A 26,537-nucleotide genomic window follows, 5' to 3' on the forward strand; every position below is an offset into this window, starting at 1 on the left:
CCGCGCACCTAAACTGAATAAAAAAAATAAAAAAAAAAATTTGTTTACTATTTTGGTTGGTTATTGGGTTAGGTTGTTACAATTTCGAAGGAACAAGTAAGCATGATCACGTGGGAACAATTTTATGGGAAGGTCTGTGAACAGTACTGCAATCCATTTAACATGAACCATATTAAGACTAAGTTTAAGGATATGAAAATGATGCCTCAAATGATGATTGATGAGGTAGTAGAACAGTATATGGATAAACTTTGGTTTGTTCAGCAGTGGGTGCCAGATGGATCATCTCGGATTTAGCACTTTGTCAACATAATTCTACCTAAGTATAGAAATTTTGTGAGGACAGCTACATCGTTGTCTCAGGCTATTGTGATGGACAAAATGGTGGAGAGCAATGTCAAGGCTTCCAGAGAAAGAATTTTTGGAAATGTGGTCACTCACGGTAGTTAGTCCACTAGTCAGTCAAGTCTTAAATCAAATAAGTTGTTTGGGTTTAAATCAAAGGATAAAAGTGGTCAGAGTATATATGGGTCTGGTACAGGTAGGTCTGGCTGATGTAGGATGTATAAATCTTCACAAAGTAGTCAGTATACTGACACCAGGAGGCAGTGCCTAAGGTGTGGTGTTGTTGGTCACGAGTCACAAATGTGTTCATTTTCATGTAGTGTGTGCCGGAGTTGCCATCATCCTGGTCATCATGGGGCAAGTTGCCCATCTAAAAGTGGTAGTTCTGGGGAGAGTCAGTGGCGCGTTCGGCATCAGTCGGAGTGTCTACTGCCTCGAGTCGGCTGAAGAGGAAGAACCCTCCATCAGCAGAGGCAAAAGTATTTCAGATGTCAGTTGAGACTTCTACTGCAACGGGTGATGTGATTACTGATATGTTTCGAATCAACTCAATACCTGCTCGTGTATTGTTTGATTGTGGTGCAAAAATGTCTTTTATGTCCTTAGACTTTTGTGCTAAATTGAACTTGCCTACTACTGTGTTACCTGAGCCGGTTAGTGTAGAAGTAGTTGATGGTAAGATCACACCCGTCACAACGTTTGTGTCTGGGTTTGTATTGAGATTGAAGGGAAGTCATATCCGATGGCTTGTTTAGTGTTACCCAATGGTAGCTTGATGCAATATTAGGAATGGATTAGTTGAGCCCACTTAGAGCCAGTATTAAGTGTTATAGGACAAATATTACCTTTCGTATAACCAATGGAACTCGTGTTTTGGCCCGAGAGAAACGAGGTGGGTATGGTTTTCCGTTAATCTCAATGACGAAAGTGAAGAAATCTTTAGCGAAGGGTTGTGAATCGTTTTTAGTATATGTGATTGATGCTAAGAAAGAAAAGAAAATGGTTTTCGATATCCTAGTGGTTTTTGAATTGCCAAAGGTGTTTCCGAATGAGTTACCAATATTACCACTGGTAAGAGAGGTCAAGTATAATATTGAGTTAGTTCCGAGAACTACTCCTGTTGCTAAAGCCCTGTATCATTTAGATCCATCTGAGATCCGTGAGATGATGTCACAGATTCAAGAATTGTTAGATCAAGGGTTTATTCGACCTAGTTCTTCACCGTGGGGTGCTCCGCTATTGTTCCTTAAAAAGAAAGATGGTACAATACTTATGTGTATCGATTATCGCGAGTTAAATAAGAGAACGGTGAAGAATAAGTACCCGTTACCTTGAATAGACGATTTGTTTTATCAATTACAAGGTGCTTCGTATTTTTCTAAGATAGACTTGCGTTCAGGGTATCATCAGGTTCATGTTGCATAATCGAATATACGTAAAATATCATTCAGAACAAGGTATGGTCATTACGAGTTTCTGGTTATGCCGTTTGGGTTAACAAATGTACCTGCAGTTTTCATGAATTTGATGAACAGAGTGTGGCGTCCATTCTTAGTTAATTTATGATCGCATTCATTGACGATATCTTAGTGTTTCAAGGACAGAATCTGAACATGTGAGTCATTTAAGACAGGTTTTATAACTTTTAAAATGTGAAAAGCTGTATGAAAAATTCTCAAAGTGTGAGTTATGGTTAAGAGAAGTTCAGTTTTTGGGTCACGTGATTTGTGCCGAAGGTATAAAAGTCGACTCGACCAAGATAGAAGCGGTAATGAGTTGGAATTCTCCGAGGACTCCGACTGCGATTAAGATTCTTCTGGGATTAGCCGGTTATTATCGCAGGTACATAAAAGATTCTCAAAAATAACGGGTTCGTTGACCAAGTTGACTCGAAAAGACTTAGCCTTTCGATGGAATGATGAACAAGAAAAGGCTTTTCAGACTTTAGAGCAATTGTTATTTCAGGCTCCAGTGTTAGCTTTATCAGAAGGTTCAGACGCCTTCGTAGTTTATTGTGATGTGTCATTACCCGTGTTGGATTGTGTACTGATGCAGAGAGATAAAGTAGTTACCTACGATTCACGTCAGTTGAAAACTTATGAGAAGAATTATCCAGTACATGATCTTGAAATGGCTGCAGTAGTGTTTACTTTGAAATTATGGAGACACTATTTGTATGGAACCCATTGTGTTATTTGTATAGATCATAAGAGTTTGCAGTATGTCTTCTCGCAGAAATAATTGAATATGCGTCAGAGACGGTGGAAAGAATTGATTAAAGATTATGACTGTGAAATTATATACCATTCGGGTAAAGTGAACGTAGTTGCAGATGTTTTAAGTCATAAAAAGTTTGGTGAGAATGTAAAATTTCTTCATTTAAGTAACATCAGATTTGATTGACCGTTTGAGAACTATTCAAGCATGTGCTTTGAAGGATGAACATATTAAATCTGAACAAATGACTAAACAAAAATTTGACCTAACTGCTGATTCTCGTGGACTTAAGACGTTAAATAGGGTGCCTAAGCTTAAAGAATTGGGGGAGTTAATCATAACTGAAGCTTACAAATCCATACTGACCGTACATCCAGGAAGTAGTAAAATGTATAACGATTTGAAAACAGTGTATTGTTGGCCGACTATGAAAAAATATACTGCTCGTTTTGTTGAAAAGTATCATGTTTGTGCGCATGTGAAAGCTGAACACCAGAAACCTTATGGTTCATTACGTTAGTTACAGATTTTAAAGTGGAAATGGAACACATAACGATGGATTTTGTGACAAAATGACCTAGAACACAGGAAAGACATGACATGGTCTGAGTGATAGTGGATCATTTATCCAAGAGTTCTCATTTTATGGCTACCCGTGAAACATCATCATTAAGTGAATTGGCTGAGTTATATGTGAAAGAGATTGTTAGACGTTATAGTGTGCCGTTATCGATTGCATCAGACAGAGATTCTAGGTTTGTGTCAAATTTCTGTAACAGTCTACAACAAAATCTGGGTATGCGTGTGAACTTGAGTACAATTTATCATCCTCATACAGACGATCAAATTGGGAAAATGATACAGACCTTAAAGGATATGTTGAGAGTTGTGCATTAGAATATGGTAGGTCGTGGGATTCACATTTGCCGTTGGTTGAATTCACGTATAATTACTCATATCATTCGAGTATAGGGATGCCACCTTACTAGATGTTGTATGGCCGTCGTTGCAGAATTCCAACTTGTTGGTTAGAAGACGGGAAGAAACAGTTTGCAGGTCTCAAAATTGTTCAAATGACAATAGAGAAAGTTGCTATTGAGAAAAGTTGAAAGCCGCTAGATACAGACAGAAAATGATGCTGATCCATGTAGATGTCCGGTAACCTCTAGTGTGGGTGATCGTGTGTATCTGAAAGTCTCGCCGTGGAAAGGGGTTATCATATTTGGTAATCGTGGTAAGATTGTGCCGAGGTTTATTGGGCCGTTTTTGATTAGTGAGGTTTTGAATGATCAGATAGTGGTTTTGGATCTTCCGCCCGAATTAGCAAGGATTCATAATACATTTAACGTGTGTTACTTACGTAAGTGTAAAGTCTATGATGAAACTCAGATCGTACCGTTAGTGGATTTGAATGTTGACTTGAGTAATAAATTGGTTGAGGAACCAATTCGGATAGTTGACCTTAAAGTAACCAAGTTGAGAAAGTAACATATTCCGATGGTGTTAATAGAATGGAAACATAGTTTGGGGTCTAATTTATCGTGGGAGACAGAAGAGTTGACGAAGACTCGTTACCCTCATCTGTTTAACCTAGACCATATTCTGAGAACGGATTCTCTTTAAAGGGTGGATTTGTAACAGACTGAAACCTAGGCAAGATGTAAGATGACAGTTTTTCCCTTAGGTTTATATATGCTTTTATTTTAATTATATGTTTAGTGTTATCTGATTGTTTGGTTAAGACTAGTTTGTGACAAGGGTTACAGAATAAGTTGGTTTGTTTAATTTGGACTCTGTTAGGGCCGCCTAACAAAGTACGAAAGCTATCAGATAACTGGTAAATACCTGTGTTATGTGAGGTATGGGGTTTTAACCCATTATGTGTGGTAAAACATCTCATTTCTCTCATTTCCTTTCCAGACACTTCTCAAACACTCCCGTACCTAACTTCTTCATCCTCTTTAAAACCCTAATCTCTAGATCTCGATTTGGATCCTGATTTGTGTGCTTGAATTGTTCCTTGTGTCATTGTGATTCTAACATGGTAAGATTTGTGTGATTGCATGTCCAAATCAGTGAAAAATTGGGTGTTTATATTTGGTTTTGTCAAAAAGTGATTTTGGTGTCAAAATGCTCAATTTGATGTTTTTTGTGTGAAAACATGGGGTTTTATGTCCCAAAAGGTTTTATAAACAAGTTATGTTCAGTTTTAAGGTTAAAATCGAGTTCAGGATCAAGATTTGGTGAATTTAGCTCAAAACCCATTAGTTTGTTGTTGCTGTTGTAGTTGAAGACCACAGTTGACTGACTGTCTTTGACAGTCGGCCGTCAAAGGATTATGACAGTTAATCATTGGTGTTTGTAGAGAGAGTCAACCGACTTTCTATGTCAGTCGACCGTCAGAGTGTGACAGTCGACCGACTGTCTATGACAGACTACCGACAGTGTTATTTTGGGGAAGTTCATGCTAAGTGTCGATTTTAAGCCGTTATGTTGCTCGTGTGTCTAAATTTGATTAGAGCACAATAATAACTTGATTTATATTGTTCTCGGTCGATAAGAGCAAGGAAGAAGCTCAAAAGTCATATAACTGAGTTGTTGCTGGTAGTCGGTGAGTGGGTCTGTCTACAGATATAGTTTAAGTAGAATGTCATGCTACAGTGCTGTACCGCATTGCCATACTTTAGTGTGTTTATTTCCATGTTTAGATAATGGTTTCCATGCTAGTTAGATATTGCATGCTTATGGTTTCTATGTGATCTTATTTGTGCATTGTGTTTGACACCAGCTGGGCCTGTGGAGGTTGGGGACTCGTAACCGGGCCTGTAGAGGTTAGAGTCCGCATGAGGTCAACTGGGCCTGTAGAGGTTGAGTCCATGTCCTGTTGTCTGCTCATATAAGCGGTTTCTACTATAGAAACCGTTTACAGTTATCGACCCGATCCATCAACAAATTACCCGTTCATAGCATTCTTGAACATGACCCATCAAAAAATGATACAAGAATGATGCGTCATGTTCAAGAATGCTATGAACGGGTAATTTGTTGATGGATCGGGTCGATAACTGTAAACGGTTTCTATAGTAGAAACCACTCATATGAGCAAATCATATCTCTTGATTATTTATGTGTTATATACATATATATATATATATATATATATATATATATATATATATATATATATATATATATATATATATATATATATATATATATATATATATATATATATATATGGGCAGGATCAACGGGGAAGTAACCAATCGGGGGGAAGCTGGGGTAAGCAAAAAAAATAATTCGTTTTGTTTGAAATTTTCTTTTAGGCATCAAGATCACACGAAAATATGAACATTTAAAAAAGACACTTCGTGATGAATATTATTATTTAGGCGGGAAAACAATCGACAAAAATAACATTCAAGATAATATTGATCGTGAATAATGTTAACGTTTTTTTCTTCATGTTTTGTGAAGTAAAATTTAGCCTGATTTAGAGTTTAGGGTTTAGGGTTTAGTCCCTAAATCCCAAACCCTAAACCCTAAACTCTAAACCATTTGTGTTAAAAACTCAATCTAAATCCTAAATCTAAACCCTAAATCTAAACCCTAAACCCTAAATTTCTAAACCCTAATATCTAAACCCTATAAACCCTAATATCTAAACCCTAATAGCTAAACCTAATATTAAAACCACAACATACGCTCGAGAAACACGATAATTGTTATATATTACTTCTTCGAGCGTTTTCCCGCCAAAATAAAAATATTTATCACAAAGTGTCTTTATTAAATGTTCATATTTTCATCAATTCTATAATGTTCGCGAACAAAGTTTTTTCAAAAAACGAAAAAAAAAGTTTTTGCTTCCCTCCGCTTCCCTCCGATTGGTTACTTCCCCCTTGATCCTACCACTATATATATATATATATATATATATATATATATATATATATATATATATATATATATATATATATATATATATATATATATATATATATATATATATATATATATATATATATATATATATATAATCAATGTTCAAGTAGAATTTGGGTTAGCACTCTGGCAAGCACTAAAATGGGTATCAAATATTTCATATGGAATAATCAGAAAAAAGATGTTCAAGAAGAAGTGTTAGAACGGTCCGGTTACGCTTAGAGAAATACAAGTCAAGAGGTTTCAAGTGTATCTCACGGTGCGTGATTATCCCTCTGTGATGAAATCTATGCGGTGTCGTGTCGTGATTATCCATCTGTGATGCCATGTCTACATCTTCACTCTTGTTAATATTTGCTTTTGTTTCACGCATGATGCTCTCTTAGCAGCTAATTTTGTGAACACTGATTGCACCACATTATGTGCATGCCTCATTGTATTTTAGATTATCATTTTGAGTAATATTTTTTTTAATTTCAAAAATATATTGTGTAGATACTATAATTCAAAGTGAATAAGAATAATAATACCACTAAATATGTATTACGGGCACAAACAATATATAAACGGTTATAATATTCCTTCTAATTAATACTACTAGTTAACTAGTTTTTTTTCTTTCAATGAAGACTTTATAACTAGGTAATTTCATCGAATGATGAAAGATGCAAAACAAGATTGCAAGCATAGGAACGGCTCGGCTCGAGACTAGAAAATATCACAACCGATAAGATGACGAATTGGGATTAACCCTAACCAACGTACAGTCCTTGAGCCTGACATCCGTCAAAAACACTCGTCAAATCACGCTGACTTGCAAATGAGGATATATTCGTCATTTTATATATTTTATTCACTTCTCTTTCCATTTCTTCATCTTCATTCTACCGCTTTACAAAAACCCACCCTTATACAAACCGGAACCAAAAGTTTTACTCAAAGTCAAAACAAATTCTAATATCATGAAACTCAAAAAGAAATCGAAATTAATGCCAACTCAGTAAAAAATTCGTAATAACCCATATTCACTCAAGCTTGTAACTAATGCAATAAGCATTTGTATAAATTTAATTTTACAATAGTAAAAAAACTTTCCTCTAGCTTCACCCTTACCATATATTTCCCTCACCCCCAATTTAATTGCACCAGTGATTCCTTATGGATCCACTGCAAGTGTCTAAAATTACTACAGAGATCGGCGACGTATTCAGCGATAAAAAGGAAGAGAAGAGGTGGTTTGTAATTGTTGCAGGTTTCCGGCAATGTATATGTCGAAAAAAGAAGTGAAGTTGGTGGTGGTTTACGATGATTCCCTAACAAGTTTTGATTATTGAGTTCACAAGGTTGGTGGGAGGGTTAACATGTTTAGCTTTTGATATATAGATTAATAAAGATTATGAGTTAAACATGTGTTTAATTTTGTGTTTTTGTTGTATGTATATGATATATAAAAAAAAAGGAAGACGAGTTGAACAGTCTACAACGTTTCAATTGTAGAGTATCAGTATTAAATGAAAAAAAATATTATTTGGCTTTTTAGGGTTCATAAGGAAGATAGTGTAAGAACCAGGCCGGTCCCAAAAGGGATCAACGTGATCAATCGCTCGGGCCATCATCAAACAAGAGGCATCTAAGTGTTCTAGGGTTGTAATTTAAGTTTTTACATATTTAAAATTAAGGGGTATATGTTAAGGATTTTTAAATAAATAGATGATGAATTAAAGTATATTAATCAGATTTAAGATTTTTATGGCCAATTTAATAAATATTCCCATCACTACATTTTCTTTCCAAGTATAAATTAGTAGTAGTAGTAGTAGTAGTAGTAGTAGTAGTAGTAGTAGTAGTAGTAGTAGTAGTAGTAGTAGTAGTAGTAGTAGTAGTAGTAGTAATAATAATAATAATAATAATAATAATAATAATAATAATAATAATAATAGTAATAATAATAATAATAGTAATAGTAATAATAATAATAATAATAATAATAATAATAATAATAATAATAATAATAATAATAATAATAATAATAATAATAATAATAATAATAATAATAATAATAATAATAATAATAATAATAATAATAATAATAATCTTTTTATATATAATAACAAAACTAAAAATAGGTCATCTATCCTAACATCAACTAATCCTAGCCCTTCATTTACTTAACCAAAATTAATCTAAACCATTTATTCGTCCTTAAACTTTCTAATGATATCATAATCATCTCCATTAATTGTTTGATTACCAAAACAACCTAAAATTTGGTCGGCCTATTTTCTAATTGAAGTGGTGGCAAACAATACTTCACATTTTAGGGTTTCTTTTAAAAAAATTCAATAAACTCACTGCGTTTTCTCTCAAAAACAGTATCTTCTTCAAAAATTGATTACGCCAAATCAGATTCATGTTGTTCTTAATTCTTTGAATTACACGATGAATACATGATTCTGAAAGGAAATTTGTTTACTTTTCCAATTCTTTGAAATTTTGATTCGCTTGAGTGATTTACGAAACCTAACTTCCGACGAACGTTGAAGACTAGCCGCTATAAACGAACCTTAATGACTAATAATTCAGGTAATAGTATGTCTATTCAGTAAACCTTTAATCTATTGAATTCATATTTCATTTTCTTCATTTATTGTTTGTTGTGATTTATACACTTACATCTGCATATGTATATGCGTGTAAATGTTTGAAGATATAAATTGTATTTGGCAATGATTGAAATATGTAGATACTGATAAGTGATATTAAGTTTAACCTTGATAAAGATATGACCATAATCGAGTGATGATTATAAACATTATAGGCAAACCAATATACAAAACTATTGATGCAATTTAAAAATGGTTAAAAGTCCTAATTGATATTCATGTTTAACTAAATGTTTGACCCATATGCCCATAAACCTGCTGGATGTGATATTTAATATAATTAACTTGAATGATATTGTCATGAACATCAATATCGGCAATGACAATTGTAATTGAATGATATATACATGAACCATTATTAATATTTTTTTGTTTCTTATTGTCAGTCCGAATCAGGAGGGATAACAAGGGATAACAATCGAGATCACTTTTGAAGTTACGAGATTTCCTTACAGGTTTGTTATTAACGACATCTGCAAACGATACTAACTGTGGGTTTGCTAATTTTTAAGCGCATTATAAATCGATTAAAATGGTAGATTTATATTAACTAAAATGATTTCTAATGCTGTTTTTTCTGTAGGATACATGTAAAACGGACTGGTTGGGTGGGTTCTTTTGGGTTGGGTTTATGTCAATATACATATCTTTATGTTTTCATATTTTTATATAGAACAGTAGCATTTTAGACATTGATTAAAAATATTGATATATTTATATAAATTTTAAAGAGTGATTCACTAGGCAAAGATTGTTTAAACTTTGAAGAGTGATTCACTAGGTAAAGATATATCAACTAATCCTAGCCCTTCATTTAATTAACCAAAATTAATCTAAACCATTTATTCGTCCCTAAACTTTCTAATGACATCATAATCATCTCCATTAATTGTTTGATTACCAAAACACCCTTCTAACCCAAAATTTGGTCGGCCTATTTTCTAATTGAAGTGGTGGCAAACAATACTTCACATTTTAGGGTTTCTTTTAAAAAAATTCAATAAACTCACAGCGTTTTCTCTCAAAAACAGTCTCTTCTTCAAAAATTGATTACGCCAAATTAGATTCATGTTCTTAATTCTTTGAATTACACGATGAATACATGATTCTGAAAGGAAATTTGTTTACTTTTCCAATTCATGAGAACGATTGGAGATATGAGAAAACCTAATTTCATTACTTGCCCTAATATCGATAATCATACCTGCGATGATTAAATACTTTTGTTATTCACAAGATGATTATCCAGTAACGACGTATTCATTGCCTTGAATTAGGAAAGTCACTGTAATTTTTTTTTTAATTAGAGTTTTTATTTGGTTTTTTGGATCAATTCTTCATATCTGCTGTTTTCTTGTGTCGATGAATAGTTTGATCATTCAGGATTTTATTTTGCTTTTGATTACGAATTTTGTTTGAAGTATGGGTCTCGATAATAAACCTTTCCTGTATTTATTTCATAGGTATTTGTATGTTTATCTTTGATTGGATTATCATGTGTTTTTCAAATTATTCTGCATTGTTTTTGTTGATTATAGGAGTAATTTTTATTCAATGTTGTTTGTTTCTGTTTTTAGTTTCGGAATATATTGAAACTAATATATTGAAACTAATATTGAAACTAATATATTGAAGTCATGGGAACTCGTCTTGACATGAGTACTGCTTATCATCCTCAGACTGACGGGCAAAGTGAACGAACGATTCAGACCTTGGAAGACATGTTGCGTGCATGTGTCATTGATTTCGGAAAGGCCTGGGAAAGGCATTTGCCACTCGCCGAATTTTTTTACAACAACAGTTATCACTCGAGCATTAATGATGCACCTTTTGAAGCATTGTATGGCCGCAAGTGCCGATCTCCTATTTGTTGGGCCGAAGTAGGCGAAAAGCAAATCACCGGACCCGAGGTAGTCCATGAAACAACAGAGAAGATTGCTCAGATTCAAGCTAGGCTTAAGACTGCCCGTGATCGCCAAAAGAGTTATGCCGATCTTAAATGTAAAGACTTTGAATTCAACGTTGGTGATCGTGTTATGTTGAAGGTTGCACCTTGGAAAGGTGTGATCCGTTTTAGAAAACGTGGAAAGTTAAACCCATGATACATTGGTCCTTTTAAAGTCTTGGAACGTGTTGGACCCGTTGCATACCGTTTGGATCTACCAGCACAATTGAGCTCAGTTCATCCTACCTTCCACGTGTCAAACCTGAAAAAGTGTCTTGCTGCACCCGAACTTATCATACCATTGGAAGAACTTACAATTGACGACAAACTCCACTTTGTGGAAGAACCAGTTGAGATTATGGATCGTGAGATCAAAACTTTGAAACGCAACAAGATTCCGATCGTCCGAGTACGATGGAATGCCAAACGAGGACCTGAGTTTACTTGGGAGCGAGAGGATCAAATGATGCGGAAGTATCCTCACCTTTTCCCGACTCCTCCATCTAACTCAGCTTAAATTTCGGGACGAAATTTTCTTTACCAGGTGGGTAATGTAACGACCCTGGATTTTTCCAACGTTTATTTATTAATAATTATTATTATTAAAACGTACGATTAAACGAATGTATGTTATTACATTTACATGTTGCCATGACTAAACGTACTTGACTTTAATTGCCCGAAACATCTTTGTGACACCCGAGACTTACACGAATAATATTTTCAAATATTATTTACATTCATGATTAGTTTTATTAATCATTTTAATTAACTAAAGTTACTAGTTAATTACTTGGGCTTTAATTGGATTTATTTGTTAATAACTTGGAACTTGGGCTTTATATTTGTACATGGACTTAAAGAGCCCACCCTACACCATACATGGACTTAACTAGCCCATTCTACTTCATGTAAGTATCATATTTGATGGAAACTAGTTAGTTATTGCACTTGGAATCTAGTTAGCAACTTATCCCCATGAAACCCCATCTAATAACCACCTTTTATGAGCTTTACCATGCATGGACCATTAAACAACTCTCTTCCTTTTTTTGTTGCTGCAAAACCGTGACCCTATAGGGCATGGGGAGGGATTTTTGTTTCATTTTTCTCATCACTTCATTTGCTTGTTTCTCTCATTTTCAAAACACAAAACTTACTAGCTTTCTTTTTCTCTTTTTCTCTCTAAAATTGTAAGTAAACTTGAAGCTCTTTCTCTTCTTCTTTTCTTGTTAAAAAAAAACCGAATTTCATATTCACAAATCATCATCATCTTTTGTTACTTGTAGTTTGATCACTTGTTGTTGTTACTTTGTTACATGTAATTGTTAGTTGTTCTTCACTAGTTACAAGATCAAACTTACTAGTTTGATTCTTCATTTATCTTGTATTTACAAGAACACTTAAGAACATAAACTTACTAGTTTATGTTCTACTTTTAAAGTTTCAAAGACTTAAGTTCATGTGTTGTGAAAACATACTTGTAATTCATGTTAGTAAACTTTAAAGTTTACTTTCTTAAAGATCAAACTTTGGTTTGAATCTTTAAAGTATGAACCACCATGAATTATTAACTTGTTTACTTAGTTTATGTCTTCATTTTATGCACTTTAATTTTATGATTTTGGTTGTTGTTGGTCAAGTACTACAAGTTAGTCTTGATCTCATATCTCTTGGAACTAAAAGTTAACTTAAAAGTTCAAGAACACATAAATAAGCTTCTTTAATTATAACTTTGTATACTTATACTTGATCTAGACTTTTGAGTCTTGGATCTTCAAGATCTAACTAAGAACTATGTTCTACATCTTAAGATCTTGATTAGTTAGTTCACTTTCAAGTTTGTAACTTATTATTAGTCTTAAAGTTCATGTATGTGTTAGATCTAAGACTTTGATGTAACTTTGGTTCATCAAAACACTTACAACTCTTAAGTGAAGTTGTGCTACATGTCTTAGACTTGCACAAGGGTTATGATGGTCCAACTTTGGTAAAGATGATGTAGACACATCAATGAGTTGTACACTTGAAGCTATAGGCATCAAGGATGAGAACCATAATGAACATCAAGCACCAAACTCACCGGAACCCATTTTTATTCTGCTTACTGTTCTCTAACTGTTTTGCTGTTTCTGTACCAGACAAGTAGACTTGGGCTGTTGTGGTTATGATTTTCAAATAGATCGTTTCGAGTAGATAACTTTTCATATAAGACTCGTGTTCATCCGAGTTACGGTTTGGGATTTATGGCCCTCCGATCGTCACTATGTCCTTTTAACGTTGTGCAGAAATTTCTGACCTACTCGCACTTAGACCGTCGCCACGGTCAAACAAAGACGAGTTTTCTTCTGTAAATTTTACCACAACTAAAGGACTCATAGATGGAGCCATGGCCACTGGTCTCACCTTAATTCAGTAAGGTTAGAGGCCGTGGTGACTGACTGAAGTCAGCCTTTGTTGTAAACTACTTTCATAAACGAAGCTTACTTTACGCCTTTTGTTTGATGATGAATGATGATGACCTTTAAGACCTTATTTACATACTTTTAAACCAATTCGGACAATTTACTTACTTAGTACTATTTGACTTAGGTTGAGGACTTTCGGACCGATTACTTGCACACCTTTCCCGACTCAACTTAATCGCTACTTTATCATTGTGAGTTATAGCATTCCCTTTTTACTTTAACTATTTTGGGAACTGAGAATACATGCGGATTTTATGTTTTACATACTAGGAACGAGTACTTAAACTTTATATATGTGTGGGTTATATAACGGCAGAAACATTCCCTTTAGCTCGGTAACGTTTAGTCATTGGTTTTTGAACCGGTGAACGCGAATCTTAGATATGGATCCATAGGTTTTGACATCCCCACTCGGGCTAGTAGCGCTAGCATTTAACGAGTGTTTAATACTTCGTAAACATACGCACTTGCCAAGTGTACTTTCAGGGAGTATAAACGTTAAGTTAGTTACCAAGTGCCCACGGTTAACATATACTTTATCATACTGTTTTGAAACGCTCTTTGTAGCACTGAAATCTCGTGGCCTACCTTACATACTGTTATACTTAAACTATAGCTCACCAACCTTTGTGTTGACGTTTTTAAGCATGTTTTTCTCAGGTGCTTGAGGTTAGCTTCCGCTGTGTACTAGTCGTGCTGTAGACACCCGCTGCTTAGAGTTGTTATCGCATGAACTACTTTATTTTGCATTCAAACATTAGTACTTTTGAACTATGACTTGTAACGACCGTTGTGGTCACATACACTTATTATTTGCTTCTACTTAGTGATGCATGCTTTTGGATTATAAAACATTCGATGTTGGTTTAGACATCACTTAATTAATGAATGCAAACTCTTTTTGAAAACGCATATAGTACTTAACCTTGTAAAGATCCTATTATTGATGATTCGTACACGATGGTTTTGTACGAGGCATCACATTTGGTATCATAGCCTTGGTTGTAGGGAATTAGGTTGCATTAGTGAGTCTAAGACCGACCCGATTAGGATTCACTAATAGGACTAATCTACAACTTGCTAGTTTACTTGTTTCCGCTGAACTTACTGCATGCTGCTGCTTACTGTTACTGCTATATGTCGTATGCTACTACATGATTTCACTACTGCATGCTATTACTTGCTTTCGATTGCATGCTACCTTTGTACAATTTGCTGTTATTGTCATGCTACTTATTGTTATACATGATTTAAACTGTTGGCCTAATACGTGCTTGCTTTATGACTTACTGACATGGAAAATTTATTTTTCCTTGTTCAGATGTCGGATGTACCACCTGCTAGCATTTTGGGCAGTTTAGACTCTTCAGCTACTCCACCTACCACCGTTGCTGATCCACCGGTCCCGCTACCCATTAGTGATCCCGGCGCTTCTACTTCCGGAGCTAGTAGTAGTACACCTGCCCCAGGGGCTGCTTCCGATGGACACGTAGGCCCTACGGATATTCCTGCTCCGTCTGCTACCGGACCCTCGGGGTCACAGCCCCGCATCGGTGGGATTGAGATTCCCGCGGAGTTCGGGGAAGGGCCATTTCGTAACCATATGCGCACGCCTTGCCGACACACTCCCGACGGACGTTTAGTGCCGATTCCGCCAGGCAGCCACAAACTGATGTTGGCCGCCTTCGGACTACCAGTTCAGCCACCCGTGTCACCACCACATGATTCAGATGACTCATCATCCGCCGATTCTTCATCAGATGATTCTTCATCAGATGATTCTTCATCAGACTCCAGTGACGACGAGGACCCTGCTGATATACCTATTCAGGCACCCTCCACCCCGCCAAAGAAGCGGTACCGTCCTGACGGCACCGTCATTCCAGGGGTGAATGGAGGTCGTGCTTTCACTGACGCTTTTGGTCGGTGTCGTAGGGTTACTGCTCGTAAACGGCTTGTGCCGTACCCTGCCGACCCACATATACGTAAGGTTCCCCGTTACGTATTGACTGTTTCTGGAGCCGGAACGTCTGCACCCCGCTTCGTGCGGTCTGCACCACCCGCTCCACCAGCATCACCCGCTCCACCGACACCGCCCACCCCACCAGCTCCCACTGTCGAGGAATTGACAAGGGAGGTGGAGATTCTCCGAGCTCGGGTTACTAAGCTCGAGGAGCATATGGCTCAGGTTTTGGACATCCTACACCCACCTTCACCGTAGGACTTTTGTATTAGATTTCATGATGTAATCTAGTTGTAGTTTCTTATTTCACTTATGTATTGTACGAACTTATTCAGATGTGTGAAACTTATTATTAATGAATGGAAACTTTATGATGTTATTTTTGCACCAGTATTCTATTTACGTTACTGTACGGTGTTTTGTGGTACTTGTATCAACTTACGTTACTTAATTAACATGTGTTGTGATGTTTACATGTTGGTTGTTATATACTATATTATTATATATTGAATGCTGGATTTTGACTTGAGTCAAAATGTTTGTATAGAACACCATGGCTAACGGTCGATCCACACCTACTGCTGCTCAAATTGAAGATGATCCAAGAACGTGTAGCCGCAGCCCTAGCAGAAAGAAACCTCCAAGCTCCACCGCCACCACCACCAGTTATCCCACCCGTTCGAAATGGGTATACTTACAAGGAATTCCAGAGCTGCAAACTGAAATGTCCCGTTCTTATTGATTAAAAACGTTCCATATTAATTGATTTCGTTGCGAGGTTTTGACCTCTATATGAGACGTTTTTCAAAGACTGCATTCATTTTAAAACAAACCATAACCTTTATTTCATCAATAAAGGTTTAAAAAGCTTTACGTAGATTATCAAATAATGATAATCTAAAATATCCTGTTTACACACGATCATTACATAATGGTTTACAATACAAATATGTTACATCGAAATCAGTTTTTTGAATGCAGTTTTTACACAATATCATACAAACATGGACTCCAAATCTTGTCCTTATTTTAGTATGCAACAGCGGAAGCTCTTAATATTCACCTGAGAATAAAGATGCTTTAAACGTCAACAAAAATGTTAGTGAGTTATAGGTTTAACCTATATATATCAGATCGTAATAATAGACCACAAGATTTCATATTTCAATACACATCCCATACATAGAGATAAAAATCATTCATATGGTGAACACCTGGTAACCGACATTAACAAGATGCATATATAAGAATATCCCCATCATTCCGGGACACCCTTCGGATATGATATAAATTTCGAAGTACTAAAGCATCCGGTACTTTGGATGGGGTTTGTTAGGCCCAATAGATCTATCTTTAGGATTCGCGTCAATTAGGGTGTCTGTTCCCTAATTCTTAGATTACCAGACTTAATAAAAAGGGGCATATTCGATTTCGATAATTCAACCATAGAATGTAGTTTCACGTACTTGTGTCTATTTTGTAAATCATTTATAAAACCTGCATGTATTCTCATCCCAAAAATATTAGATTTTAAAAGTGGGACTATAACTCACTTTCACAGATTTTTACTTCGTCGAGAAGTAAGACTTGGCCACTGTTGATTCACGAACCTATAACAATATATACATATATATCAAAGTATGTTCAAAATATATTTATAACACTTTTAATATATTTTGATGTTTTATGTTTATTAAGTCAGCTGTCCTCGTTAGTAACCTACAACTAGTTGTCCACAGTTAGATGTACAGAAATAAATCGATAAATATTATCTTGAATCAATCCATGACCCAGTGTATACGTATCTCAGTATTGATCACAACTCAAACTATATATATTTTGGAATCAACCTCAACCCTGTATAGCTAACTCCAACATTCACATATAGAGTGTCTATGGTTGTTCCGAAATATATATAGATGTGTCGACATGATAGGTCGAAACATTGTATACGTGTCTATGGTATCTCAAGATTACATAATATACAATACAAGTTGATTAAGTTATGGTTGGAATAGATTTGTTACCAATTTTCACGTAGCTAAAATGAGAAAAATTATCCAATCTTGTTTTACCCATAACTTCTTAATTTTAAATCCGTTTTGAGTGAATCAAATTGCTATGGTTTCATATTGAACTCTATTTTATGAATCTAAATAGAAAAAGTATAGGTTTATAGTCGGAAAAATTAAGTTACAAGTCGTTTTTGTAAGGTAGTCATTTCAGTCGAAAGAACGACGTCTAGATGACCATTTTAGAAAACATACTTCCACTTTGAGTTTAATCATAATTTTTGGATATAGTTTCATGTTCATAATAAAAATTATTTTCTCAGAATAACAACTTTTAAATCAAAGTTTATCGTAGTTTTTAATTAACTAACCCAAAACAACCCGCGGTGTTACTACGACGGCGTAAATCCGGTTTTACGGTGTTTTTCGTGTTTCCAGGTTTTAAATCATTAAGTTAGCATATCATATAGATATAGAACATGTGTTTAGTTAATTTTAAAAGTCAAGTTAGAAGGATTAACTTTTGTTTGCGAACAAGTTTAGAATTAACTAAACTATGTTCTAGTGATTACGAGTTTAAACCTTCGAATAAGATAGTTTTATATATATGAATCGAATGATGTTATGAACATCATTACTACCTCAAGTTTAGTAGGTAAACCTACTGGAAGTGACAAGAAATGATCTAGCTTCAAAGGATCTTGGATGGCTTGAAAGTTCTTGAAGTAGGATCATGACACAAAAACAAGTTCAAGTAAGATTTTTACTCGAATTAAGATAGTTTATAGTTATAGAAATTGAATCAAAGTTTGAATATGAATATTACCTTGAATAAGAAAGATAACCTACTGTATATAACAAAGGTTTCTTGATCTTAGATGATTACTTGGAATGGATTAGAAAGCTTGGAAGTAAATTAGTAAACTTGAAGGGATTTTTGAAGTGTTCTTGAAGTGTTCTTCCTATGATGATTATAGCTTGATTCTTGAAGTGATTTTTGATGAAGATGATGATTAACTACTGGAAAAATACGTTCATAATAGTGTGTGTGTGTTGAGAGAGAATTAGAAAGAGAATTGGAAGTGAAATGGAGTGAATGATGAGTGGTAATTGGTGAGTGGTGAGTGGGGTTAAAAGGAGTTCTAGTTAGTTGAATAGCTCATGGTAGAAGTTAAAATTAATTAGTCATACATGACATAATCAAGAGTGGAATCCTATGCTAGTTCCTATTGGTATATACCCATAGTAAGTACGTTTTGAAGCTGTGTATAATACGGGTAAGAATACGACTAGAATTCTTGATGAAAGAAAAGAATGGGAAAGTAACTGTAACCATTTTTGTTAAGTATGAGTGTTTTGATATATGTCTTGAAGTCTTCCAAAAGTATTTTAATACATCTAAATACACTACATGTATATACATTTTAACTGAGTCGTTAAGTCATCGTTAGTCGTTACATGTAAGTGTTGTTTTGAAACCTTTAAGTTAACGATCTCAATTAATGTTGTTACCCCATTGTTTATTATATCTATTGAGATGGTAAATTATTATATTATCATGATATTATGATATATTAATATATCTTAATATGATATATATACATTTAAATGTCGTTACAACGATAATCGTTACATATATGTCTCGTTTCGAAATCCTTAAGTTAGTAGTCTTGTTTATATGTATATAACTCATTGTTAATATACTTATGGAGATACTTACTTATCATAATCTCATGTTAACCATATGTATATCCATATATATATCATCATGTCGTTTTTACAAGTTTTAACGTTCGTGAATCGCCGGTCAACTTGGGTGGTCAATTGTCTATATGAAACATATTTCAATTAATCAAGTCTTAACAAGTTTGATTGCTTAACATGTTGGAAACATTTAATCATGTAAATATCAATCTCAATTAATATATATAAACATGGAAAAGTTCGGGTCACTACACTACCTACCCGTTAAATAATGTTCGTCCCGAAATTTTAAGCTGTTGAAGGTGTTGACGAATCTTCTGGAAATAGATGCGGGTATTTCTTCTTCATCTGATCTTCACGCTCCCAGGTGAACTCGGGTCCTCTACGAGCATTCCATCGAACCTTAACAATTGGTATCTTGTTTTGCTTAAGTCTTTTAACCTCACGATCCATTATTTCGACGGGTTCTTCGATGAATTGAAGTTTTTCGTTGATTTGGATTTCATCTAACGGAATAGTGAGATCTTCTTTAGCAAAACATTTCTTCAAATTCGAGACGTGGAAAGTGTTATGTACAGCCGTGAGTTGTTGAGGTAACTCAAGTCGGTAAGCTACTGGTCCGACACGATCAATAATCTTGAATGGTCCAATATACCTTGGATTTAATTTCCCTCGTTTACCAAATCGAACAACGCCTTTCCAAGGTGCAACTTTAAGCATGACCATCTCTCCAATTTCAAATTCTATATCTTTTCTTTTAATGTCAGCGTAGCTCTTTTGTCGACTTTGGGCGGTTTTCAACCGTTGTTGAATTTGGATGATCTTCTCGGTAGTTTCTTGTATAATCTCCGGACCCGTAATTTGTCTATCCCCCACTTCACTCCAACAAATCGGAGACCTGCACTTTCTTCCATAAAGTGCTTCAAACGGCACCATCTCAATGCTTGAATGGTAGCTGTTGTTGTAGGAAAATTCTGCTAACGGTAGATGTCGATCCCAACTGTTTCCGAAATCAATAACACATGCTCGTAGCATGTCTTCAAGCGTTTGTATCGTCCTTTCGCTCTGCCCATCAGTTTGTGGATGATAGGCAGTACTCATGTCTAGACGAGTTCCTAATGCTTGCTGTAATGTCTGCCAGAATCTTGAAATAAATCTGCCATCCCTATCAGAGATAATAGAGATTGGTATTCCATATCTGGAGACGACTTCCTTCAAATACAGTCGTGCTAACTTCTCCATCTTGTCATCTTCTCTTATTGGCAGGAAGTGTGCTGATTTGGTGAGACGATCAACTATTACCCAAATAGTATCAAAACCACTTGCAGTCCTTGGCAATTAAGTGATGAAATCTATGGTAATGTTTTCCCATTTCCATTCTGGGATTTCGGGTTGTTGAAGTAGACCTGATGGTTTCTGATGCTCAGCTTTGACCTTAGAACACTTCAAACATTCTCCTACGTATTTAGCAACATCGGCTTTCATACCCGGCCACCAAAAATGTTTCTTGAGATCCTTGTACATCTTCCCCGTTCCAAGATGTATTGAGTATCTGGTTTTATGAGCTTCTCTAAGTACCATTTCTCTCATATCTCCAAATTTTGGTACCCAAATCCTTTCAGCCTTATACCGGGTTCCGTCTTCCCGAATATTAAGATGCTTCTCCGATCCCTTGGGTATTTCATCCTTTAAATTTCCCTCTTTTAAAACTCCTTGTTGCGCCTCCTTTATTTGAGTAGTAAGGTTATTATGAATCATTATATTCATAGATTTTACTCGAATGGGTTCTCTGTCCTTCCTGCTCAAGGCATCGGCTACCACATTTGCCTTTCCTGGGTGGTAAAGAATCTTAAAGTCGTAATCATTCAACAATTCAATCCACCTACGCTGCCTCATATTCAGTTGTTTCTGATTAAATATGTGTTGAAGACTTTTGTGGTCGGTATATATAATACTTTTGACCCCATATAAGTAGTGCCTCCAAGTCTTTAATGCAAAAACAACCGCGCCTAATTCCAAATCATGCGTCGTATAATTTTGCTCCTGAATCTTCAATTGTCTAGACGCATAAGCAATCACCTTCGTTCGTTGCATTAATACACAACCAAGACCTTGCTTTGATGCGTCACAATAAATCACAAAATCATCATTCCCTTCAGGCAATGACAATATAGGTGCCGTAGTTAGCTTTTTCTTCAATAACTGAAACGCTTTCTCTTGTTCATCCTTCCATTCAAATTTCTTCCCTTTATGCGTTAATGCAGTCAAGGGTTTTGCTATTCTGGAAAAGTCTTGGATGAACCTTCTGTAGTAACCAGCTAGTCCTAAAAACTGGCGTATGTGTTTCGGAGTTTTCGGGGTCTCCCACTTTTCAACAGTTTCTATCTTTGCCGGATCCACCTTAATACCTTCTTTGTTCACTATGTGACCGAGGAATTGAACTTCTTCCTACCAAAATGCACACTTTGAAAACTTAGCGTACAATTCTTCCTTCCTCAATACTTCTAGCACCTTTCTCAAATGTTCACCGTGTTCTTGGTCATTCTTTGAGTAAATAAGTATGTCATCAATGAAAACAATGACAAACTTGTCAAGGTATGGTCCACACACTCGGTTCATAAGGTCCATGAACACAGCTGGTGCATTAGTTAAACCAAATGGCATGACCATAAACTCGTAATGACCGTAACGTGTTCTGAAAGCAGTCTTTGGAATATCATCTTCTTTCACCCGCATTTGATGATACCCGGAACGTAAGTCAATCTTTGAATAAACAGACGAGCCTTGTAGTTGATCAAATAAGTCGTCGATTCTCGGTAGTGGGTAGCGATTCTTGATGGTAAGTTTGTTCAACTCTCGGTAGTCGATACACAACCTGAATGTACCATCTTTCTTCTTGACAAACAAAACAGGAGCTCCCCACGGTGATGTGCTTGGTCGAATGAAACCACGCTCTAAAAGTTCTTGTAATTGGCTTTGCAGTTCTTTCATCTCGCTGGGTGCGAGTCTGTAAGGAGCACGAGCTATTGGTGCAGCTCCTGGTACAAGATCTATTTAAAATTCAACGGATCGATGTGGGGGTAATCCCGGTAATTCTTTCGGAAATACATCGGGAAATTCTTTTGCGATGGGAACATCATTGATGCTCTTTTCTTCAGTTTGTACTTTCTCGACGTGTGCTAGAACAGCATAGCAACCTTTTCTTATTAGTTTTTGTGCCTTCAAATTACTAATAAGATGTAGCTTCGTGTTGCCCTTTTCTCCGTACGCCATTAAGGGTTTTCCTTTTTCTCGTATAATGCGAATTGCATTTTTGTAACAAACGATCTCTGCTTTCACTTCTTTCAACCAGTCCATACCGATTATCACATCAAAACTCCCTAACTCTACAGGTATCAAATCAATCTTAAATGTTTCACTAACCAGTCTAATTTCTCGATTCTGACATATATTATCTGCTGAAATTAATTTACCATTTGCTAATTCGAGTAAAAATTTACTATCCAAAGGCGTCAATGGACAACTTAATTTAGCACAAAAATCTCTACTCATATAGCTTCTATCCGCACCCGAATCAAATAAAACGTAAGCAGATTTATTGTCGATAAGAAACGTACCCGTAACAAGCTCCGGGTCTTCCTGTGCCTCTGCCGCATTAATATTGAAAACTCTTCCGCGGCCTTGTCCATTTGTGTTCTCCTGGTTAGGGCAATTTCTAATAATGTGGCCCGGTTTTCCACATTTATAACAAATACATTGGCATAACTTGCTCTGACACTACTTCCTCCACCATTACTCGTTCCGACACCATTTGTTCCTTTCGTTCTATTAACCCCTGGTCCGTAGACCTCACACTTCACCGCGCTATGACCATTTCTTTTACACTTGTTGCAAAATTTGGTGCAGAACCCCGAGTGATACTTTTCACACCTTTGGCATAGCTGCTTCTGATTGTTGTTTTTGTTGCGGTTATTATTGTTGTTGGGATGATTGTTGTAGTTGCTGCTGCTGTTGTTGTTGTTTTTGTTGTTGTTGTTGTTGTTGGGCCGTTTGTTGTAGTTTCGATTGATGTTGCGATTTTTGGGATAATTGTTGCGATTATTGTTGTAATTGCTGTTGTTGCTGTATTGGTGATTCTTATCACCGTTTTCCTCCCACTTTCTTTTGACTTGCTTCACATTGGCCTCTTCAGCAGGCTGTTCTTTAATTCTTTCTTCAATCTGGTTCACTAGTTTGTGAGCCATTCTACATGCCTGTTGTATGGAGGTGGGCTCGTGTGAACTTATATCTTCATGGATTCTTTCCGGTAATCCTTTCACAAACGCGTCGATCTTCTCTTCCTCATCTTCGAATGCTCCCGGACACAATAGGCACAATTCTGTGAATCGTCTTTCGTACGTGGTAATATCAAATCCTTGGGTTCGTAACCCTCTAAGTTCTGTCTTGAGCTTATTGACCTCGGTTTTGGGACGGTACTTCTCGTTCATCAAGTGCTTGAATGCTGACCACGGTAGTGCGTACGCATCGTCTTGTACCACTTGCTCTAGATAGGTATTCCACCATGTTAACGCATAACCTGTGAAGGTATGCGTAGCGTACTTCACTTTGTCCTCTTCAGTACACTTACTTATGGCAAACACCGATTCAACCTTCTCGGTCCACCGTTTCAATCCGATCGGTCCTTCGGTTCCATCAAATTCCAAAGGTTTGCAGGCAGTGAATTCTTTGTAGGTGCATCCTACACGATTTCCTGTACTGCTAGATCCAAGGTTATTGTTGGTATGTAGCGCAGCCTGTACTGCGGCTATGTTTGAAGCTAGAAAAGTACGGAATTCCTCTTCATTCATATTCACGGTGTGTCGAGTAGTCGGTGCCATTTCCTTCAAAATAGTCAAATGGAACAAGTTAATCATACAGAATATTAAGAGTAGTTGATAGTATTTCGTAGCATAATATGAACTCATTTATAAAAGCTTTTTCTTCATATTAGCGTTTTATAAGTTTAAATTCGGGTAGTACCTACCCGTTAAGTTCATACTTAGTAGCTAATATACAATTCAACTACTACAATTCCATATGAAAAACTGATTATAATAATATTTCGCGTTCAAACTTTTATACAATATTTTACAAACTTACAATACCGCTTATTTTACATAAAGCATGAAATATAGCACACAATAACTTTGATACAAGATAGTTGTGAAGATAATTCTAGCTAGTACACAAGTCGTTCAGCAAAGGCAATAAAGACACGTAATTCATACGTCCAGAAACAAGTCATGCATTCTGGTTTTACTAGGACTACTTCCCATCCTTGGTCTTGTGGAACATAACCGTTATGGCCGTTGATAAGACAGCGTGTTGTAACGTCGTCAAAGGGACGAGGGTTACGTAATGTCCAACAGTCCCGTAACAATCTAAAAACCTCATTTCTTACCCCAATTACCGACTCCGTCACTTGTGGAAACGTTTTGTTTAATAGTTGTAGGCCGATGTTCTTGTTCTCACTTTGGTGAGAAGCGAACATTACTAATCTGTAAGCATAACATGCTTCTTTATGTTGCATGTTAGCCGCTTTTTCTAAATCACGAAGTCCAATATTCGGATATATTGAGTCAAAATAATTTCTTAACCCATTGCGTAAAATAGCATTTGGGTTCCCCGCAATATATGCGTCAAAGTAAACACATCGTAACTTATGGATTTCTCAATGTGATATCCCCCATCTTTCGAACGAAAGCCTTTTATAAACCAAGGCATTCTTGGAACGTTCTTCGAATGTCTTACAAGTTGATCTCGCCTTAAATAGTTGTGCCAAAGAATTCTGACCGACTCTAGACAAGATTTCATCAATCATGTCTCCGGGTAGGTCTCTTAAAATATTGGGTTGTCTATCCATTTTGTGTTTTTATACTGTAAAATAGACAAGAGTTAGATTCATAAAAAAAAATACTTATTAATACAAGAAATTTTTACATATATCATAAAGCATAAGCACACTATATTACATATATTACACCACACGAATACAACTATCTTCTTCGGACTCGCTTGTTTCTTCTTCTTCTTCGGTTTTGGTTCGTTTTGCCAAGTTTCTAGGGATATATGATGTTCCCCTAATACGAGCCGTAATTTTCCACATTGGTTTAGAAAAACCTGGTGGTTTAGAGGTTCCCGGGTCATTGTTACAACTTAAGGACTTCGGGGGTTGACGATACATATAAAGTTCATCGGGGTTGGAATTAGATTTCTCTATTTTTATGCCCTTTCCCTTATTATTTTCTTTTGCCTTTTTAAATTCAGTTGGGGTAATTTCTATAACATCATCGGAATTCTCGTCGGAATCCGATTCATCGGAGAATTGGTAATCCTCCCAATATTTTGCTTCCTTGGCGGAAACACCATTGACCATAATTAACCTTGGTCGGTTGGTTGAGGATTTTCTTTTACTTAACCATTTTATTATTTCCCCCACCGGTTCTATTTCTTCATCCGGTTCCTCCTCTTCCGGTTCTGATTCTTCTTCCTGTTCCGACTCTTCTTCCGGTTCCTCTTCGGGAACTTGTGAATCAGTCCACGAATCATTCCAATTTACATTTGACTCTTCATTATTATTAGGTGAGTCAATGGGACTTGTTCTAGAGGTAGACATCTATCACATAATATCAAACGCGTTAAGAGATTAATATATCACATAATATTCACATGTTAAAAATATATAGTTTCCAACAAAATTTGTTAAGCAATCATTTTTCAAGTAAACACGGTCGAAGTCCAGACTCACTAATGCATCCTAACAAACTCGATAAGACACACTAATTCAAAATTCTGGTTCTCTAAGACCAACGCTCGGATACCAACTGAAATGTCCCGTTCTTATTGATTAAAAACGTTCCATATTAATTGATTTCGTTGCGAGGTTTTGACCTCTATATGAGACGTTTTTCAAAGACTGCATTCATTTTAAAACAAACCATAACCTTTATTTCATCAATAAAGGTTTAAAAAGCTTTACGTAGATTATCAAATAATGATAATCTAAAATATCCTGTTTACACACGACCATTACATAATGGTTTACAATACAAATATGTTACAACAAAATAAGTTTCTTGAATGCAGTTTTTACACAATATCATACAAGCATAGACTCCAAATCTCATCCTTATTTAAGTATGCGATAGCGGAAGCTCTTAATAATTACCTGAGAATAAACATGCTTAAAACGTCAACAAAAATGTTGGTGAGTTATAGGTTTAACCTATATATATC

The 26,537-nt window shown here is 35.8% G+C and overlaps 1 protein-coding gene across 1 annotated transcript; it reads left to right on the forward strand.

Annotated features, from left to right (window-relative positions):
- Nucleotides 1-2,806: 2,806 nt before the first annotated feature.
- On the forward strand, nt 2,807-5,462 carry LOC139863540 (uncharacterized). The gene is made up of 6 exons (XM_071852163.1): nt 2,807-3,077; nt 3,179-3,317; nt 3,401-3,505; nt 3,714-4,029; nt 4,363-4,421; nt 5,351-5,462. Exons 1-6 carry the CDS (start codon nt 2,807-2,809, stop codon nt 5,460-5,462), a joined length of 1,002 nt encoding a protein of 333 aa, XP_071708264.1.
- Nucleotides 5,463-26,537: the final 21,075 nt, after the last annotated feature.

This window comes from Rutidosis leptorrhynchoides, chromosome 8 (genome assembly GCF_046630445.1).
Source record: "Rutidosis leptorrhynchoides isolate AG116_Rl617_1_P2 chromosome 8, CSIRO_AGI_Rlap_v1, whole genome shotgun sequence".
Classification (NCBI taxonomy): Eukaryota; Viridiplantae; Streptophyta; class Magnoliopsida; order Asterales; family Asteraceae; genus Rutidosis; species Rutidosis leptorrhynchoides.

Coding starts and splice junctions, on each gene's coding strand:
- LOC139863540 (XM_071852163.1), top strand. CDS start 2,807: ATGACTAAACAAAAATTTGACCTAACTGCTGATTCTCGTGGACTTAAG. Junction 3,078..3,178: donor GAAACCTTATGGTTCATTAC/GTTAGTTACAGA, acceptor TCTGAGTGATAG/TGGATCATTTATCCAAGAGT. Junction 4,030..4,362: donor TTCGGATAGTTGACCTTAAA/GTAACCAAGTTG, acceptor GGACTCTGTTAG/GGCCGCCTAACAAAGTACGA.